Raw genomic sequence first — 21,373 nt, forward strand, 5'->3', positions numbered from 1 at the left:
GGAGACAAAGATGGCAGCAAAGTGACTACAGTAGTGGCAACTCCTGGACAAGGTCCAGACCGACCACAAGAAGTTAGCTACACAGACACCAAGGTGATTGGAAATGGATCTTTTGGTGTTGTGTATCAAGCCAAACTCTGTGATTCGGGAGAGCTTGTGGCCATTAAGAAAGTCCTGCAGGATAAAAGATTTAAGGTAAGAATATGCATAACTTCAGAATATTTTTCATGAATCTTGTTTTCCATTTCTTTGATGACAGTCTTTTTGATTTTTATTTGTTTTCATTGGAGCACATAAACACACACAAAAAATTTCCAAGACTAAAGATTAAACAGATGGTTTATGATAAAGGAATATAGCTTACTTGAACTTGAAATTCAGTGAGTCATTGCTGTTATTATTTGCATTAGTGCAAAACAGGAAGCTAAAAATCTTGATTTGATGTTGTGGTGCTGTTCCCTGGTTGCAGACTATGTTCTTTAGACAATGAACTGGGGAAACAAGGGAAAAGCTTAACTTACATGTACTTTTTTCTAGCTTAGACTCTCCTCCAGCCATTAGTAATTAAGCTGCTGGAAGGAATGGAAGCCTTTGGGCTTTGTTCTTGGTTGTTGCATCTCTAAAGTAGAAGGCTGTACTAGAGTAAACCAAGAAGTCCGCAGACCAAGCAAGAAGGTAACAAATACCGAGCCGAGGGCAGCTTGTACTCAAGGAGAGTTACTTCCTGTTATCTGATAAAGGTGATCTATCGTGACAGTTTCCAGACTAATGAATCTTTGTTCTAAACAATAAGTAGTTTTCCAAAAAGTCCATCTCTGGGTGATACGTAAACCAAATAAAAGTTAAGGACCATTAGCAGCCTCATCACTGCTGTTACCTCCCCTGCTAGATGCTTGGTGTGCTTGACTGCTTTCCCTTGTATCTAACTAGCCAGCAGATAAACTTGTGCAAGAGCGAATGATAGCAAAGGTAACTGGTTTTAGCATCTGAAATCAAAGGCACAGGTTTTAGCATCTGGAGGACACAGCCTTCGTGACTACAGAAGCATACGGCAGCAAAAAGTTCATAAGTACTTCTGAAGGCTAGGGGATGACGTTTTTACCATCTCCTTCACAGTTCTCTCCTTTTTTTTTCAGTAGCATTTAATACCCAGCTAGCTTCACTGGTTGTGTTTGTGTCCTGTTTGGGTAGCAGAATCATTCTTTTGATGTGTTTTGAATTAACTAGTGTATGCCTCTTCTTGGAGTCTTGAAATTGATGCTGTCACCACCGCAGGCATCAGCATATCACAGATACATCAGCTGAAGTGTGGAAAAGGAAAGCTATTTTTAAATTAACCTAATCGTGCGGCATTGTTTAACTTCTAATTGAGAGAGGTGTGTAAAGTTCTTGCATTGTTCTTACATCTGCCAGGTTTATTTCCAGCTTGTATTATACGTCAGAGGCAATTAGTACTGGGGAAACGTGCAGTATGGTGTAAGAGCAGATTATTTTATAAGAATGGAAGAGGTAGAAGAATAACACAAGCTCTAAACCTAGCCATGCTTAAAGGAGTTACTTGATCTCTTCCCATTGTATAGTTTTAGGTAGAAGGCCAGTACATTTCCCTTGCCATGGTGGATGTCAGCTAGTGCTTTAGACCACAATCTTTGATTTTATAGCTTTTTTAATCTCTGGACTTTGAGGTTGCGTAGGGCGTTAAAAAGATAATTTGGCCAAGCATTTTAGTTTCTGCCCATTAGTTATCAACGTGATTTTTTTTTTTTAATGTCTAATACAGATTTATAAATGAATGCCTTTGGTTTTTTTTAGTAGTTGATTCAGTGGCATTTTGCTGTTTTACTATTGTGTAGTGTTTCTTGAATTGATAAGGAAGAAAAAAGGGCGTGTTTAGAATATTAGCCCACCATATATCATCATGTACCTTTGCTTTCAGCTCCCTAATTTTTCCCCATCATTCACCAGTGTAGTCTCCCTTTTCTTTTTACATTCTGATCTGGAAGTGCATGTTCTGTTGGCTGAAGGTATGCATTCCTGCAGGTTGGATGAAAGCCTCTGCCTGGACAGATTTGGAAGCTGGAGACATGTATCTTATATCAAGAATAGAGTACAATTACTTCAGAGTATGCTACTCTTTGGGAACATCTGATCTAGGTTGTAAATGCTGGACTAAATATTTTGCCAGGGAACTGTGAATGCCGGGTGCCCATAGGGTCTGATCACATCTTAGAAGCAGACTAGCGCTTCCGTTCAGTTGTGGTGTGCACCTCAGCTGGGCAGTTGCTGCCTCGGCATGGCAGCCCGCATTGTCTCAGCTCTGATGACTGGAGTTTCTTAAAGCATCGACTTTGCTGTCATTGATGGACAACTCTGCTTCGATAGTCATGAGGAAAAACCCTACTGTACACGGTGGAAGGTTGGCAGTAGTTTGTTTGCCAGTTTTAAATCCACTTTATCAGCTTCTTAGGGAAGAAAGGAAGCGCTTCAGGGGACACATCTGCACTAGTCGCAGTGGTGGAGATGCATCAGGAAAAGAGTAATGTATAGAAATTAATTTCTGAAGTTTAGACCATCAGTGAGATTTTCAGCTGTATGCTTGTGCTTCAGCTGGTGCCTGCTTAAACATGGGAATTTAAGTAATGTCATTTTGGACAACTACATCATACTTGGCGAGTGGCTCACAAGAGTATATGCGACTGCTGCTCATCTGCAAAACCAATGAGGTTGTAGTCAGTATGGAGAATCAGATCTATTTATTTAATTTTATGTTAACAGTTTGACGAGGCTAAGCAATGGACATTTCTGCTTGAAGAACGGCATGAGACAGTTGTTAACAAGCTTTTGGGTCTAAAACCCACTCAAATGGCCGAATTTCCGAAGGGCTGTGTCCTGTCTTTCATAGACTAGAGCTGTGTTTCTGCTCTGTCCTGTAGATGTGTAATATGTCTTCATACAAAACATCGGTTAAAATAGGTGCAGTTAAATTATTTGTGATCTTTGCAAGTGCTTTCCTCCACACTTCTCTGCAGGCCCTTAACTGTCATAGTCTAACTGAAATGATTGGGAGAAAAAAGCTGGTAGCATAGATTTTGTTGCACTGCTTTTGTTGGTATATTCTTTGGCATATTCTTCAGGTGAGAGAGCAACGACTGACTCTTACTTCTACCAAAGTCAACAATAAGGCAGCAGGTGTTAGCGCAGATAGGAAATTCTTAATCTGATTTTTGTGATTTCTGTGAATAGATGCATGAACTGCTAGAAATATCTGCCTGTTAATGGAGAATAAGTACCTAAACTCAGCATATCTGGATTCCAGTACTTAATGTTTCTGCTTTAGTGCTAGGCTGTCACCCTCAAAATGATGCAGGATTATTAAGAACTCTCTTCACCTTTTCAGACAATCTAGGTTGGGCTTCACTTTTCTTGGATGTGGACTTCAAGTCTGCAGTAAGAGGAAGCCACATTCTGTACAAGAACCACTCATGCAGTGCAGCCTTTCAAGTCACTCGGGGACTAGTTAGGTTTTGCACTCAAACCGCATCTGCCTTTTGGCTTAGTTGACCGAATTCCTCAAATAGGCAGGTCTTCCAGAAGTTGAGAGAACATCAGACTAACTCCCTGTCAGTCCTGAAACATGAAGGCCTGCGTTGATAAAGCCACTGAATAATAGCCAGCACTCCTTCTTCTGTTTTTCTTCGGGAATAATACATGTTGTGACCATTTACACTTTTTTTTTTTTAATTATGTAAAATTTCAATGTTAACCTGAGTCTCGCAGCCCACTAAAGCAGCAGGATGGAAAAATAAGTATATGCTGAGGTTCTGGTTTCTCTCTTTCTCTGCTGGATGTGTGTACTTCTGTGAGCTGTTTGAAATGCTTCTGAAAGAAAAACAGTTTTTTTTCAGTTCGGGCCTCAAATACCTCAAGCTGCTAAGTATAAAAAGATCATTTTTCAAAGTACTCTGTATCCACTGTTTGTGCTAACTTAATTACAGCAACTTTGATCATAGCATCTCACATGAAAAATGTAAAACCACGAGGAAGAATTCCCATTTAAAAAAGACTAAGTGTTTAGGTTCTTAAGTTGTGTTAACTTCTGAAGAGACTTTTCTGTTTAAAACATTAAAAAAATCTAACGTTGATCCAGTTTTTAATAGGTTTTGTGTTTTTGCTTGTGGTTGAGGATGTCATTCTGTAGACGTGCATGTACAAAAATGTGGACCTGTTGACTAATCAGATTTGTATCTTTTGCTCTCAGAATCCCAGTGGTTAACAGACTGCTGTGAGTCCAGCTTCAAATCGAGTTTAATGGGTTCCACTCCTGGCTACCCTCCCTGGCTCACTTCTTGGCTCTCCGTTATCCTTGGCTGTTTAAGATACAGCAGATAGCAGCATTATATTGGAAAATACGCTGCATTTTCTGAGGGCTTCAGTCTACTGAGGTCACTGTTAATGTAGTTGATTTCTCTTGACAAGGGTTGCGCACACTGATCTGATCGAGTTAAAACAAGTCTTCTCTGTGGTCTGTAAGCTCGGGCTGCAGACAGTCCTGTCTACAGACTGACGAATGAGGGCTTGACAACCAGCTCCCTGATACTTGTTGGGAAACCCAGTTGGAAAGTTTTAAAGGAAGAGGGATCATTGTGTCTTCAGTGCAGGTTTGGTCACCCTTTGCCAGGTTCAGAGAGGATGCATCAAGCATCTTCCCTTTTTAATATTTTAGCAAGTCCTACTCCTATGTATTATTGCTCTGCCATGAGAATATGAAATGTGTGGCTGAAGAGAAGCCATCGTTGCTGCTGAAACTTGAGATAACATGCAGGACTGTCTTGCTTCATCTGTTTGTGCCAGAGCTGTCGACCCTTTCAAACACACGGTGTTTGGGTGAAGTACTTCATGCCTTTCTAGGAACCAGGACGTTATCGCAAGTTGTAGAATGGACACTGTCTTCATCTTCAGTCAGTTCTTTAACTCTCAAATTTGGGTAAAACACCATGGAGTGGTTGGACCTGCTCTGGTGTCCTCGTGATCATGTTTCTCGGTGATCTCTTGTCATGTGCCTAGGTTTCCACAGAATTAAAGGTAGTGTTTTTTTGTTAATTTGTGTGTGAGCCAGTCTAGCACTCTCATATCTCCATCTAAAGACTGCTGAATATTTAAACATTAATCATAAGGCCTTCTCTCAACAGAACTCTTTTTTAGTAATTTACGCTATCTCATTTCCAAAGACTTCCCAGTTTAAGTTGGAAGCATCCATGTGATGAGAAGTCACCAAGGAAAGACATGGTGATGAAAAATAATAACATTTAAACGCCTTTCTTCTAAGCCTTTGAGGACTTGCACATCTTAGCTACTTTGAAGATCTGAGGAATAATGAATCACTGTTCATAAGACCATTATGGAGGTGGCACTTTTAAATGGATGCCTTAATTTTGTTGTTAAGTAGCTAGAAAGAGCACTGTGAACAACAGTTCACTCTTCTGACTAGTTCAACATGGTGTCTTCTGTTTGTGTCACAAGGGGGGAAGGAAGGCTGAAAATATTTTCCTGCGACATTAGCTAATATTACAAACATCTGTAAAACTGGCAGAAGGAAGATAATTGAGCTTGACTGGAAGCCTTTTCAAAACTGTCCCTCAAGCCCTCCCTATCTCCATCTGAAGGGCTGCAGTTTCTCTTAAAGACTGGAGCCATCAGATATGATTTGCAGAATCAGAGATGCCTGGGCATGTGTTCAGGATGTTTTTCTGTGTTCTGGAGAGCTGGAGGGCTGTGCTCAGTTCCAGAGGGTTTCTTCAAGTCTGTACTTTAACTCTTGTATGGAGGCCAAATTTGTAGCTGTAGTCCAGCTTACTTTAGTCAGATTAGCAGAGATGTTTACCAAGATAATAGCATTTCTTACAGCAGCATTGGATCTGTCTCCTGAAAGCTAGCTTATCTGAGCCGATTCTGTTACTTGGCTGTAATTGTGGTTGCATTGCTTTCTTGCTCACTTCCTTGTTCACAGTGCACTGAAGAGGCTGGATAGGTATCTAAGCTCTCCCTCATGACTTTATATTTCATTCCATTTTCCAATGTTCACAAACACCGAGTGTTGCTAGCAAAAGCAAAACTCTTTGTACCCTGCCTTTGGCAAGTTTTGAAGTGAGCAGTGTACTGCTCCTTGCACAGCCAAGGATGTTCCAGCTGATATTCGTGTGGCCTTAAGAGGCCTCAGAGGCATCCCCTTCAGTAGGTGTTGTATTTAAGGCTATATAATGAAATTATTTGTAAGTTGTATTAGGACTGTTTCTACAGGTGTTTTCCAATCTGGCAAATGAATTGGATGCGTAGTGGGTGTTAAGGCAAGACAGGTGTTGAGTTTGACACATGGAGATGAATTGGAGTTTGTATGCAGGGCACCGATGTCAGTTTTCTTTCTTAGCCGGCCTGTTGGGCTGAAAATTGCTGCTCCTGGAATGCAGCATCAGCCAGCTGCAGTTTCCCTGGCAGAAGAGGAGGAAGTGTTCTTCATCTGTAGACATGGCTGTGTGTCCATGTAGAAATGTGTATTCAAGTGGAAACCCATACGAGGAGAGAAATACACGCCATAAGAACATGTTCTTTAACAAGGGAAGAGTCAACCCTCAAAAGTTAGGCGGTGGTTGTTTTTTTCCCCGACTTTATGGATGGTAGCATGAAGCATCTCTGTAGGTACACTCTGCAGTTCATATGCTGCATTTATTTTGGATTTTGAGCTTTTCTATTTCTACAGTTTTTCCTGTGTCGCTCTCTAGACTGGGGCCAAAGACATGATTTAAAACAAGATAGCCATTTGAGGTCAACTTTCTACCCTCTCTTCCATACCTCATCCATATCTTGAGATCAAATGTAAACCTATCTGTCCTTTGTGTATATGCTGACGGAAAAAAGGTCATTAAGACATACTAGCTTTTTATAAAGTCTTTTACCTCGTGGTCCAGATACTTTATGTAGCTGCTGTAGTTATGATTGTGGGTTTTTTATTGTCTCTCGTGTCTAACAAAGGAAGTGGGTTTATACGTCTGTTGTTCATGAAACATACATATATGTATTCCATGAAATATATATTCCATAAAATTATATATGTTCTATGAAGTGTATGTATAATATCATATTTATATGTATGTATGCATGTATACGTGTGCGTATTCTATATATATAAAACACGTTATGTATTATACACACGTGTGTCTGTATATATATATATATTCTTAAATTAAGCTGGAGACTGCCTTGAGACAGAGAGGTTAAAAAAAGATGAAAAATACCATGGTCAGGATGCTATACTGAAATCACAAGACCGAGAGCAGAGATTAAAGTTTAAAAGAATTCCAAACGTATTAAGGTATGGAAACGTGTAGTTTCAAGCTCAGAAATAGCTGTAACTCTGCCACGTACTGACAGCATACCGTAGCTATGTGGCTGCAGTTAAAGATGCTTCAAAATGCCTGATCTTGGTCATTTTAAATTCCATTCTGCAAGACACTTTTCTTTGTCCTTTCCAACCATGCTGCTTAAGTGCCTGAGAAGGAATGGCATGGAAAAAAAGAAACCCCTGCACGCAGTAGGGATAAGCTATTTTTCATTCATATTTGGAACTCCTGAAGGTGCGTTCTTCTGAGTCACACCTGCTAGCAGGGAGCCTTGTTCAGGGCACGTGTTCATAGGTAGCCAAGGTGAAAGGGGACTTTAAAATTCCCTGGTTTTGGGGTGCTGGAATGGTGTTCAAAAGCAGTTGTAGAATACGTATGTCTCTTCTGTGTATTTACAGAAAAGACCTGTGACAGCCTTTCAGGACTACCACCATGAATACTATGCATCTCTCCTGCTGAAGTTCAGTGATGCAGTGATTCACTGCTGCTTGTGGTTTCATCTAAATTCTAAGCTATTTTTTTTCCATCTTGCCATTCCAGTTAAGACAACAAGGCGGAGTGTAGGCATGTGCAATGCTCCTGAGAGCTGGATAACGCTGCTGCTGTACAGAGCTCGGGTATTAAAGCGGACGTGGGGTGGAAATGGTGTCCCAGTGGGAACCTTCTACACCTGTCTCCCAGTTGAGAAGTATTTTGTAGGATATAAATAGAGGATTAGCTGATCCTCGTTGAGATCAAAATGGTGCTTTTGAGACCGCTTAGATGTTTGGTGCATGCAGTTACTTCAAGGCTTTGTATTGTACCATTGTGTATTCTCTTTTAGAAGTCACACAGCGTGAGATTGCCTGGTCGCAGAAGATTTAGCTTAAATGCTTTTCACGTCCAACAGTACCTGTGGCTCTCACTTGCTGATTTTCATTCTTACTTGGTTAAATTATCTTTGGTGCAACGTGCCCTTCTTAAGGTGTGCTTGGAGTATGTTGTCAAATGATTTGTCTTCATTTTTTTGCTAGCGAACACAGATTTTTACCTTTAAAATACTAGGCTACTGGAACTCAGTACTTCTATTTGTTCCAGTATTCTACTGTGGTACCTGTATGCTTTTTGGGGGAAAAGGGTAACTGATGGAGCGTGAGAGACAGGAAGGACAGAAGAGATCCATGGGCTACTCAGGGGAGGTTTCCTCAAGTAAGAAGATGGGACAGACCTTTTTGTGCACGGAGCTCCCAGGCCACTGATCTGCACCCCCCAGCACTGTCTGCTTTAGGAGCCGTGTAACTGGTGAGCATTTCCTTTGCTACCAAAGGCAATAGGCAGTGCCCACTGCTGCTCTGAAAAGTTAGCAACAAGACTAAGAAAATAATGAAAGGAAGCTATGTTAAATGTTTTGTCAAGCCTCTGTAATGCAGAGACAGAGGCGCTTCAGACTCTGGAGGGCATATTCTGGAATTAGCAACACTGCCAGTTTTTCCTGGGCCATGGATGCTTCCTGTTCCTGGGTACAACTGAGAAGATGAGAGTGAGCGACAAACAGACTTATTTTTAGGCTGCGTGATACAAGGAATCACTTTTTCTGCTATTTTACGTAGTGCTTTTTTGAGAAAAGCTCGTCTTGGTTTTGTGTCCTCCTGAGGTCATTCCCGCATGCTTTCTATCTGCATTATGCAGTGAAGTTTGGCAAGTCCAAGGCTAAATTTAAGGATGATGAAGACAGTGAGGTTTTGTTGGACGGCCTTGACTTCAGTATGATCTACTGCAGGAAGTTAAGCTGGGTCTGAATTTTATTTGAAGGACTTTGTAAGGTTAGGATCATGTAATAACCCAAAACAAGAAATACTTGTGGAAAGATAATGAGAAACTTACTCCACTAAGGAAAATCCTATTTATTGATGCTTTGTGTTGCATTTGTGTTGCATTGATACTTGATTTAAACTACAAGTTACAAGTGATGCCAGTAAAGAGGTTGTCATGAATTTTGATTGTCTTTTGGGCAGGTGCAAGGAAGGTACCCACTCAAAATCCAGTTCTGCTTCTTTGGAGTGAGATTCGAGGTGTGGTGTATCATATTTTTAAATACATGTTACAAACTCTTAACCAAGTAGAATGCAGTCTCCTTTCTTCAGGGTGGGTTTTTGTTTGTGGTGCCTGGAAGAGTGAACCGGGATGCGTAATCAAGGCTCCTATATGTGTCATAATGCAAATACCCGGACTATATACATCTATATTCTGTAGTTCTTCTAAAATTTGAAGCCCAGCCTAATTGTTACACATCCAACAAAGGTGTTCATTCCACCTCTTGGTTTGTGATGTTCCTTTGAAAGCCCAGGCCTGGTGATTAGAGTGCTGAGTACTCAGCTAAACAGTCAAAATACAAACAGCCTGTCTGAGTCATTGAGGCATAACAATGCATATGTAAAAGAACAGCTGGATCTAATTTTGATTTTTTAATTCAAGAGGCACTCTGATGTCAGAGAGCTAGATTGTACTTCCCTTTTTCTCCCCTCTAAATTTTGCCAAATGAGAAGGAGGACAGACTATCTGACTTGATGTCTTTTTAAGATCCATCTGCTTCTGTGTTACTCATTTGAAGATACGTCTGAGGATCTGTTTATCAGACTGAGCTTGCTGGCCCTTGTGCATTCATTTGAGTGTAATGTCACCAGAAAAATGAGTCATAAAGGTTGTACCAAGATTTTTGGACTTGAAAACAGGCATCTCATTTATACTAGATGGCTGTAACAGTGCAAGCATGTTGATTGATTGTAAATGAAATCACTTGTTGCAGGCTACTTAGCCCCTGAAATGGGACAGTGCAACTTAGCTTATTTATCTGGGGGGCTTTGGTGGGGCAGGCTGCTTCCTGAGCTCCCAGCCATGCTGTTTGCCAGTTGTGTTGCTCCTGTTGCAAGTGTACAGAGGAATTTTTTTCTTCCCTCTCCTTCTATCTCAACCCTTTTTTTTGTTTGTTTTTGAAAGTAGAATTTCATGGTAGACATTCCTGTTGCCCGTGTGAACCCAATAAGGTACCTTAGTGGGGAAGTTTGGTTGTGCTGGTGAATAATAGAGAAAGCTTTAAAAAGATGTGTTGCTGACTACTTTTAGAAGGACAATTATTAAGAACCAAGTGTGCAAGCATGAAAACTGTCACAATAAAGTTTGCTGCTCCAGAACCTAGTGCGTGGGCTAAGTATTGGTAGGAGGACTCGGTTCAGTGTTGTGCATGGATGTACCTGTTTCTCCTTTCTGACCTTGGGCAACTGTGTGAGCACATTTCAGATCGAGTCTGGCTGGGAGCAACAGGATGTAGAGCAGGGAATCTGAGGTGAGCACAAATTTCTGAAGAATTCTTAAGGACAAATACTTACTGTTTTCCTTTGTGGTGCTCTGTTGGACATACTTTAGAAGTAGTGAGCAATTCTGAGTTACAAAATTATAAGGTGGTAAGAGCTGATAATTTGTAGTTAAGTAAATGACATTATATATTTTTAACCTACAGTTTATATATATATATATATATATATATATATATATATAAAATATATATATATGCTTTATTCTTTTTAGGTTATATTCTTCTGTTAGTGCAACATCACAGTAAACTGCACTAGAATTACATTTCTGTGAGACCTGGGGCTTCCTTGATTACGCTAGGGTTATTAACACTCCTCACTTGTCATTTAGGTACCTGCAGAAAGCAACATCGTGAGAGCCCAGGAAATAAAAATGCTCTTTCCCCAGAGTGCTAGAAACCACAGTAGGTGATTGGAGTCAGCGTTTGAAGAGCCAGAGCAAATAGTCAAGGACTTGGTACAATGCATGCTTTTTTCTTCTTTTTTCTGAAAAGTCAACATAACTTGGGAAAGGGCAGAAAAGGACGTGGTTTGCAGATAATATGATTGATTTCCTCATAGGCAATGACTATGCATCTGTAACAGTGCATAGCAGGCATAAAGGTTATCTGCTTTCACGTAGGGCTAACAGATCTAGTAGGACAAGAAAGTAGTATGAGATGCAGGAAAACTAGGGCAAGCTGAGGGTTGCCTGGAGTGTTGGAGGCATAACAGGCTCTGTGTACTCATTGAGCAATTTTTTGTGGCAGCACGAAGGCCATCAATTAACAGGAAAGAGAAGCAGTGCAAGGACTCTCTTGTTTTGGGTTCACCTGATGAGTATCTCTGGGAGAGGGTCCGCCTTGCTGGTGAGAACATCCCGTACCTAGCACACATGCACTGTGCTGTGTGCAGGTAGTATAGAAAGGCCCTTCCTGGTGGAGCACTGAGCTGTGGCATCCTGTCCTACTGGCTCGTCTACATGGATCTTCGAATAGGTAATGAATCTGTAGGTGACTTTGTGAGTAGATTGTGCTTTCACATGGAATTAAATTCAAGTGCGACCTCTCTGAATTCAGTTGTCCACCTAAACCACCAGGAGCATAACTTAGCTTTAAGGTTTATTTGAATTAGATTGTCCCAAACAATCATAACGCACGATATGGTGGCTATGTCTTTATCTGACCTCATGTGCTGCAAACATTAGCATGTGTTGGGAGCAGCGCTGTCTTGCCGACATAAGCAGGTAGTGCCACGTCTTCAGAGTGAAGCAGCTCTTCAGTGTTGCGTGCTGAAGGGGTTTTGAATGCAGAAGAGTCTCAGGGCCCTATTTTGCCTGGAGCTTGGCTTAAAAGAAAAAAGTGAAAAAGTTGAGTGTGCAGGGATGGGGTGAGGAAACAAACTTTAGGCACAATCCTGCTGAAATGAGGCAGCTGATGGTATTTCTTTGCTTCTGTAGTGAACTTGTTGCTGCCTAATGCTACTGTCAGAAGGAGCTATCCTAAGAACTGCTGCTAAAAGCTGTCTCTGCTCTGGCTGTGAAGAACCCTATTGCAAACCTTGTTCCCATGACTGCTGATCAAGAGGCTACCTTTGGGCGGTTAATGTTGCTGGCATTTGATCTTTGGTCTTCTCTTCACTTCTCATAACCAAGAGACTCTTCTATTGCATGCTCATGCTGGAGCACCAACTTTCAGCAGCTGCAGCTCCTATGACATAAGGCATTGTAAAGTAGAAGATATCTTCAGTTTCTTAACAATGGATTAAATTACTGCTTACTGGGCAAAGGCTGCATATCTTACTTCCTCACTTTTAACACACAATTATAAATAGTCCATGAAATATAATAAAACAAAATCTTACAGGGGCTTTGAGACAAGTTATGTTTACATTGGATTGTAATTATTTTTTGGAGGCCAATTCTGTAATTTTTCAAAACCTTCAGAACTGTATTTTAAAATGTTCCAGAGGAATACGCATAAAACATTATGGAGCAAGCTTAATTTTTCTAGTTCATAAAACTGTCAATAGAAAGCATTTGGTACAGAAGTAGAGTAGGGTAGAGAGCACTTGTATCAACTTGTATAAGCTTTTCTCTTGCACGGTGGAAGCAATTCAGGAGAAATTTCGGCTTCTCAGGAACGGCATAGGGCCCATCTTGATACACACTAGGTTCGACTTTCTGTACGGCAGCCCTGCTTCATTATCACTGGCTGATTATCACTGGATAAAGTTGTCATCTTCCTGAGCCTAGGAAGAGGAGAGTACAAGAGATGGGCTCGTGCAGGTCCCATCGCATTACCTAGGTCGGTGTTTCAGGCTGGCTTTGAAGACAGCTGGTTTTCAGGAAAATGTTGAAACTTGTGTACATCCTCATTGGTCCGTACTACCTTGGAAGCCTGCACAGTACTTTCTGTATCAAGTAAAGACTTGCCCTAGCCAGGTAGCTTGTGGGAGGTGCTGATGCAGATTGAATTCAGTGCTTTTTTTGTGATTTCTCATACAATTATTGAATAACACCCACACTCTAGTTTTAAGGGGTGCTGCAGAACAAGGTAGGCCTTAACTTCTAGTCCAGTAAAGGGTGTTACATAAACTGGATTTTTGTAGAATCATAGAATGGTTTGGGTTCGAAGGGACCTTAAAGATCATCTAGTTCCACCTCCCTTGCCATGGGGAAGGACAGTTCTCACTGGATTGGGTTGCCCAGGGCTTTGTCTGGTCTGGCTTTGAAGACCTCCAGGGATGGGGCAGCCACAGCTTCTATAGGCAACCTCTTCCAGTGCCTCACCACCCTCATCGTAAAGAATTCTTCCTAACATCCAATGTAAATTTCTCCTTTTTAAGTTTAAAACCATTCGCCCTTATCTATCATTACCTGCCCAAGTAAAAAGTTGGTCCCCATCTTTTTTATAAGTCACCTTTAAGTACTGAAAGGTCTCAGTGAGGTCTCCCCGGAGTCTTCTTTCTTCTCCAGGCTGAAAATTCCCAGCTCTCTCAACCTGTCTTCATAGGAGAGATGCTCCAGGCCTCTGATCATCCTCGTGGCCCTCCTCTGGACCCACTTCAACAGGTCCAGAGTGAATTTTGCTGTTACTAATCTGGATGTTAATGCCGTGGTTGTTCTCAGAAGAGAAAAAGAAAAGAAAAAGAAAAAAGAAAGCTGCTCTTCAGCTCTTTACTGCTCTGATACTGAAAGGTACCTTAACAAGCAGAGAGTTTGTCATGAAGAATAAAGCTTTAGCATGGAGATGCACTATTGTATTTGGAAGTAAACATCACTTATTTTTGGTTATATTGAGTGCTTCTCGTAACAGTAGCTGGTAGCTTAAGAACTTTGTGTTTACCCTTTCTGGACATCCTCTTTTTGAATGAGTTTTGTCATGATTAGGTATACCATAGTGTTGCTAATACAGGAAGAACTTACTTGTAGAGTGAATCACTGTTGAATTCCCTCCCCTGTTGGAGTGTTGTGATCTTGCAGCTGGTATATAACAGTCCTTAAAAGACTTCTGGTTTCATTAGAAGCTATCAACTGTTCAGGAGATGCTTGGTAGTTTTTTCAGGGTTCTGCTTCAGAAACTTAGTCTGAGAGAAGCAACGGGTATATCTTGTTTTGCAGCTGGATGTCACCAAGCTCCATGTTCTTCATACCTCTGAGTATATCCAGCTTTTTAAATACAGAGCAGAAATACTTAACGACTTTTTCCACTTACTCAAAACTGTGTTTTTGTACTTGACTGTGTGTACTGTGAATTTTGGGCAAATAAAAAGTTCATGGTTAAGGAAAACGAGCAAGGCAGATGGTGAGAAATTTGTAGCGTGGCGGGGACATTGGCTTGTAGAGAAGCCAATCTAATAAGGTTACCTGTGGTGGTTGCAGGATATCTTGGGCCAGGACAGGTGCCCTGTCTGTCTTGGATGTCACATGTTCAGTTTTCAGATGTGATATCTAAAATGCAGACAGTGTTTTTTTTTTTTTTCTGTCTGTGTAATGAATACAGGAAGGTTTTGGCTTTTTGGGTAGGTAGAAACATCTGTGCTCCCATCGATTTCCCTCACATGTATTTGATTGTTCAGTGCTTCAGAATACAGAGCTGGGCAGAATAAAACACATGCTGTGGCTTCCTGGAAAAACACATTTGTGTGGATTGTTGTGTATGCTACAGGTAGATTCAAGTGTGTTTTTCACAATGCAGCATTAAAAAGTGCCGAGACTGAGAGAAGACCATTCTTGCTGTTTCTGCAGTTCACTGACTTACTCATTGCAGAGCTTTTCTCTTTCCCTTCTGTAACCAGTGAGGCAAGGGTCTGAAAGATGAGCCTCCTCTCATTACCCAGCACCAGTTCGTCCCCGCAGCATGTCGTTTCTACGTGGGAGACCTGCAGGTAGTCATCTAGCGGAGGCTAGATCACGTGTATGTGTACGGGTTGGTATGAGGTTGTGCAATACAATATCAAAAGCTGGGAGCGGTGTTAACTTCTGTCTTGCCCGTGTAGTTGGTGGATTATCAGGAGCAACGTGGCTTTGGCCATCAGCATTTGACGAAGTAGGAACTGTATTAAGCTCTCTCAGCAGTATTTTGTAGCCTTCTAATAAATGGGGTAGAAGTAACATTCACGGAGATGGGAAGAGGCATTTCAATGACGCAAATTTTGAAGGAGAAAGCTGTCTCTTCAATGTTTGTAAGAACTATTACTAATAGGGACTGTAAAGGTAGATAGAACATGCTTCTAATTTGCCTGAGAAGAAGGTTTATATGAGAAACAGAAAACATGAATCCATTGTTCAGGAGACGATCAAAATGAGATCTTACAGTGGGAAGGACACGGCAGCAAGGTCAGTGTAGAGTTTTACGACTTGCACTACTGATCACGGTGGATTTTTTACTGAAGTTACCTCATGAGAATCTCCTCTTGAGCTGTTGGATAAACACATTGTCCATTGAAAAGGTGGCAGGTGGTTTAGGAAACACTTCCCTACGTGATTGATGTGACTGAACGTTACACGATGTCAACATTTTTGAGGCTCCGTGTTTCACAAATGCATTTTTGAAAATAGCTAATGGGCTTCATACGGGAAGTTAAACTTGTGTATCTTCAGGTTTTAGGGTCTTAGGTGACTGGGAACTTCTTTGAGTCTTCCTTGGAAGCATCTGATGATAGCTGCCATTGAGGTGGTGTGACGTGGTGCCAAGGTTGTCTGTTTCCTTAGTCCCTTGGATTCACCAGTTCCCCTGATACAGGGTTTCGTGCAAATACTCTCTTCATTTTAGAAGCAAGATGGGGGTTAGGATGCTGCTGATGCTGTTTCTCTCTCCTATAGTGGTAGCATCACTACTGCCTAATTCCCAGCTGTGACTTCAGCTTTTTGCTTTTCCTTTCTTGAAAACTTGCTGCTCTGGTACCAACTCTGTGGTCATGCCCAGGCACCTTAACAGCGAGGCCAGCCAGCGGAGGCCTGAAAGAGCTGGAGAGGGAGGCCCAGCAGGTGGGATGGCTGTCGCAGTGCCGGTCCTGCAGCTCGAGGTTGTCTCCTGCCCTGCCACAGCTTGCAGCCCGGTGTGCGCCGAGCTCGCCGGGCAGGAAGCTTGGAGCTGGTGAGTCAGGCGGCGTCTGACGCGCCGCGCGCTCCCCGGCCTGGCCGCAGGGCAGGGACCTGGGCGAGGTGGGCGGCTGGCGTGGAGAGCCTGCGCGGCTGCTGGCCGTGAATCAGGGCCTGTAGGCTGCCCGGCCGTTGCAACATGCTGCTCAGACGTGGCTTGTGACACTCGCCCCGGGGCAGGCTTAAATTCAGAGTTGCCTCCTCACGCTCAGGAGGAAAGGAAGCAGCCGAGCCGATAGACTTCCTGCGTTTGTTGCTTCAGCTCCCTGGACCTGGCCCTTGGGAAGTTTTTAATTTGGGCTCCCATAAGGTGATGGTGTGGAAAGTGTGCTGCTCCACATTCAGAGTGATGGGTCAAACCATTTCTACCTGCTCCTTTCGTTCTGTTGGGGGTTCTCACTGCTTTGTAGTGTGCTGAGTGGTGAATCTACCCGTGGCGCTGCGCTTTGTGCTTCTTACAAAAAGCACACTTTGCTATGCAAGTAGTTACCGAAAGCTATTTCTCTTCTCTATACTGCTTCTTTTGGGGGAATTTAGACTAGAAGTGAATGCGAAGGTTTCCTAATATTTGTATTTCGGTGCTGCGATGCCCTTTCACCTAAGGAAATGATTTCTTGAAAAACGTGACAGCTGGAAGGGCGCTAGTGCTGACTCAGGAAAAAAATTCCAAAGCCAGAAGTCTGATAACCCATTTTTACCAAACGTGAACACTGACTTGTCTAGGAGCTTGTAGTGGATTTGTACTTTGCCATAGTTGGCTTTCTCTTTTATGTGATAGATTTCTTGCACCTGGCAAAAGGTCAACCCATGAAATTGTTTCACAGCTACAGGAGGGATGTGCTGCTACTGTTTAGGATGAAAAGTACATATTTGAAGAAGCTTGAATTGCTTTTGTATATAAATATATGAAGAACTGATTTTGAAACATTCTTATATACAGATAGCTACCATCTCAAATTTGGTCGGGTATGTATTATCTTAGGGACGCTTATCTCAGACCTGATACTCGTGGGTGGAGGTTCAAAATATAGCAGTAACTAACAAGTGCCGATATTTGCTGATGACAGCCTTACCAAATGAGGAGCTGGGGAACCCTCCAGGAGTTTGGGAGAAGAGCTGTTTTGTGTATGTGTGTGAGGCATGGGCTCCAAGTCCCTGTTTTAGCTTCAGTGCTGGAGCGGTGACCTGGTTTCCCCCCGGAGGAGGAGCTGCCCAGTCTCCCTTTGAGTTTAGCGGCGAATGGTTAACCTTTCTAAAGCTCGGTCATCTGGGAGCTCATTATTAAGACTCGCACTTCTGAAAGATTTAATTCTGCTTGGCAAATAATCATCTGAAGGCAGCTAATTCCACTCACCAGTTCAACTCCCTCTTTGCTCTCGGCTCGGTCTTCACCCCTTGCTTCCCTTTCTTCTGTCCTTATATTTGGATGTTTCCCCCAAGTTCTTAGGGAGTCAAATTTTCATTTGGGTTGAAGTTTAAAACCCTTAATCGCTTCTAATATCAGACATCTTCTGTCAGGTAGAAATAGTCTGAGACAAAGGATAAGTAAACATTGGAGGCAGCCCTTACCTGTTCCCTAAAAAAAATAAAAATAACGACCATGAGAATTTTTTTGTTTTGCAAGTCCTTTGAAATCTGTTTGCATGAAACATCTGCTGCATCATGTGTAAGAGAAGGCCAAGAGTAATAAAACGTTTCATTAATGTTTAATAGCATAGTGATTAGCAACTCAGCAAATGTCTTATGCCCGTGGGAGATTGCAACTTATTTGATTAATAGATTAATTGCAACCTGTTCCGGTTGTGATTGCAGGTGTAACTTGCCATGGATGTTGCAGACTCCCTGAGGACTGATGTTATAGGCGTACTTACGTTTTGTTTCTTCTACTAGTTGAAGAGTTAAAAATCAAAATACGAGAAAAATCCATGTACTGTTTCTGTGAAAGGAAGATGATGTCTACTGTCAGTTTTTCAACAAGAGATGCTCTGTGCTATCTCTGAAAAAGAATGGCTATTATCTCTGAAAGCATAGGGCTGCCTTTTAGAAAGTACGTTCTCTTTCAATTATTCTCCTTCCTGCACTTTCTTATTTCAGTGTTATAATGGGCTTGAACCAGCTCTCTGAATTTCAGAGCTAGTTCTATTTTGCCAACTTTTATCGGGGCTACGCTGTAATTCCTGCTGCATCACCCCTGGCAGGGCACAATAGATGCTGTAGGATTGAAATTTAGAACTAAGCCGTTCATCAGGTCACAAGATTTGAAACAACCACTTGAAAATGATTAATTGAATTTCAGATTGTGGTCTAAAAGGGACATGGGGCTGTAAATCAGTTTCTGTTCCAAGTTCGGTCTGGAGCTTCCTGAGCTGGCAGGAATTTAGAAATGGTATTAAGCCTCTGAGAGGCTCTCAAACTCTGCTCCCATTCAGAGGGGGCCGCAATGAGCTAACGAAGAATTTGGCTTCTGCCCTTCAATTAACCGCTGAGATGCGGGCAGGAAATGAAGGAAGACTCAGAATTTTTCTTCTGTTCTCCCAAGGGACTGAGGCCTGTTGTGTGCTCTCTGAAGAACAAAAACAAGCCTTTTCTGTTCCTAGTTGCAGGAAAAAGTGCACTAGCCAACTAAGGCTGAAGTTCTCAGTCTAGGGACTGTCCTGTGTTGGCAAGAGCAGGCTGGAGATGGCATAAAATGGCACTTTCCACTTGCGACTAGATACAGAAGGGGTGTATGGGGCAAAAGGCAGGCCGACCCTTTGCAAGAAGGGATGCAATGCCTAAGTTTTTCGAGGGGCAATCATGCAGTGAAAATATCGGGCAGGGTGGAGGCGAGGTGCGTGTTGGTGTCGCAGCTTTTCATCCAGTATACTCCTCTGGCAGCTCCCTCATGACCACGCGGTGGAGGTGTAATCCGCCTCGCTTTTGGCAGGTCGATGACATCTAGCCCGTGTTTAAGGTACCCGTGCTGCTTTTTGCTTCTTCAGTTTCCATCAGGCTGCAGTAAATCTTGGGTGTGCACGTCAGCAGCTCGCTGCCCGCCCTGCGTCCACGTGTGGAGCCCCGGCCATGCTGTGCACGCCGACCTCCTGCAGCAGAGCACGCCTCTCGCCTCGTTCCCAGCCGCCGCTTTTTGCCCTGCTCTGTGCCCATGCCAGGGCTGAAGGTCGCTGCGCTCGGTAGCAATTTTTGACTAGAATAGAGCTGACACGCGCGTTTTGTGCCTCTGACTCTTCCTGGGTGTTCTGCACTAACAGCTCTCAGGCCAGCGTTTCAGAAACGTTTTGCTCCGCAGCCCCGCTGTGTCTCTCCGTCTTTTGTTGCTTCAGGATCTTAATTACCAGATCTTTACATGAGAACAAACAGTGGAAAGTTTGGCAGCGTTGTGGAATTTGGTAGGGAAAGGAAGCTTGTGTTGCTTGCAGTCGGGTAGTAACACAGAAAGACATGTACAAGTACTCTCTGTCTTGGACCCCTCCATTCATCACGCTTGCAGATGAATTGAATTAATTATTCTCACCTTGCACAGGTGCTTAGTGTTAGGGTTTTCCCTTGTGGGAAGGGTTGGGATTCCTGTGAATGGCAGGCAGGAAGAGATATGGGGAAGGAGTGTGTCTGCATGGGGTGGTGATGGTGTTTAAAGCAGCAAGTTTACATTTATGCTATAAACTGCTGGTTGCTATCACTAATTTCTATTTTTTTCCTGAGGGAGGCCTTGAACACTAACAGTATACTAATGAGTATGATATCTTTGTCTCTAGGCCTTTCTGGTTGATAAAACTCAGTGTTTTAACAAACACTAACCCTCTAACCGCATGCGCGTGCGTTACTCATTGGTAGAGGTTGGAGCAGGACGTGGCACCTCGACTTTCCAAGCCATGCGTTTGGGCTGCTGGGCTGCAAGCTACAATCACCAGTGGACCAGCACTAATGGGGGACGGTGGTTGTGGCAAAAGGGTTTCTTTTGAATCTAGGTCTGCCCGCATTGGAAATAGGCTGTGACCAGCAGGAAGAGGGAGGCTGAGGGATTGTCTTAAACCATGCCTCAAATGTAAGGGAGGAAAACTGTGATCCCTGCTGGCGTTTCTCACTGCTTGAAATTGCTTGACCACAAAATGGACCTGTCATGGGTGGCTAGCTATTGATGGCTGGCATGGGCAGATTCCGTCATCTGTCTGTAGAAGGAAGATAATTCTGGGAGCCTAGAATAATTTCTGTCACTATTTTGGTAACAGCAAGACAGTGTTAAAAGGAGCCTTGTGACTGGCAGTGTTTGAAATGCGTGTGTGGAGAAATGGCCTGGGCAGCTTCAGGAATTTTTAGAAAAGAAAAGGTGCACCTTTTAATTTGCAGTCATTCCAGACAAGCTTGTGATGCACCAGACATACTATGATTGCAGATTTACTAATGATACTAGTGAAAACATGCTGATCTTGATGATCCCACTACCTCTTGGTAACCTCTGTGGTACTACTTCTGTACCACAGGAGGCTTATGTGAAGCATGACAGCTTCCCCTTCGGTGTTTTGTCATGGGATGTCTTAGGAAGCTGAGCCTAGGAAGTATGGCTTAAATGTTGTGCAGTCATCTCTGCCAGGCATCAAGCGTGGCTGACTAGGATCACGTTGGAAAACCTCTGTGCTTGGAGTCCAGCCTTTTCTCTGTGGTGGGAGATGGACAGGGTAGTGGGGCTTTTTTAAGCTCTGTGAAAATGCTTTACATCTCTCAGGGTCTCAGCCTGATCCTGTTCTCTAGGCAGGCTCAGCAGTGCAGCAGGTGAACATGAGTGGAGGTGACTGGCTGTTCAGGCTGTTCAAGTGGAACAGGAGAAAAGGCAGGGGAAAAAGGGGGGAAAAAAAAAGCCTTGAGGCTTCTTCATTGCCTTCATGTCTCCTGCTGGAAACCAGTTCCTTCCTTTGCTTTGCTCATGACCCCCTGCTCCAGCGCATCACTGCCAAAACCTTTACAGAAGAACAAGAAGCATGGGAGAACGGAGAAAATCACAGAAGAAGCAGAAGAAATGACGAAGATGTTAATGTGAAAGACATAAG

At 42.8% G+C, this 21,373-nt stretch overlaps 1 protein-coding gene across 2 annotated transcripts in view; it reads left to right on the top strand.

Annotated features, from left to right (window-relative positions):
* Positions 1-21,373, top strand: part of GSK3B (glycogen synthase kinase 3 beta) — a 142,653-nt gene that overhangs the window by 52,644 nt on the left and 68,636 nt on the right. For both annotated transcript variants that reach the window (XM_035314771.1, XM_035314772.1), the window contains exon 3: positions 2-195. In XM_035314771.1, the coding sequence (XP_035170662.1) occupies positions 2-195 (194 nt within the window). The remainder of the gene's footprint in view (position 1; positions 196-21,373) is intronic.

The sequence above is a fragment of the Oxyura jamaicensis genome, chromosome 1 (assembly GCF_011077185.1).
Source record: "Oxyura jamaicensis isolate SHBP4307 breed ruddy duck chromosome 1, BPBGC_Ojam_1.0, whole genome shotgun sequence".
Lineage (NCBI taxonomy): Eukaryota > Metazoa > Chordata > Aves > Anseriformes > Anatidae > Oxyura > Oxyura jamaicensis.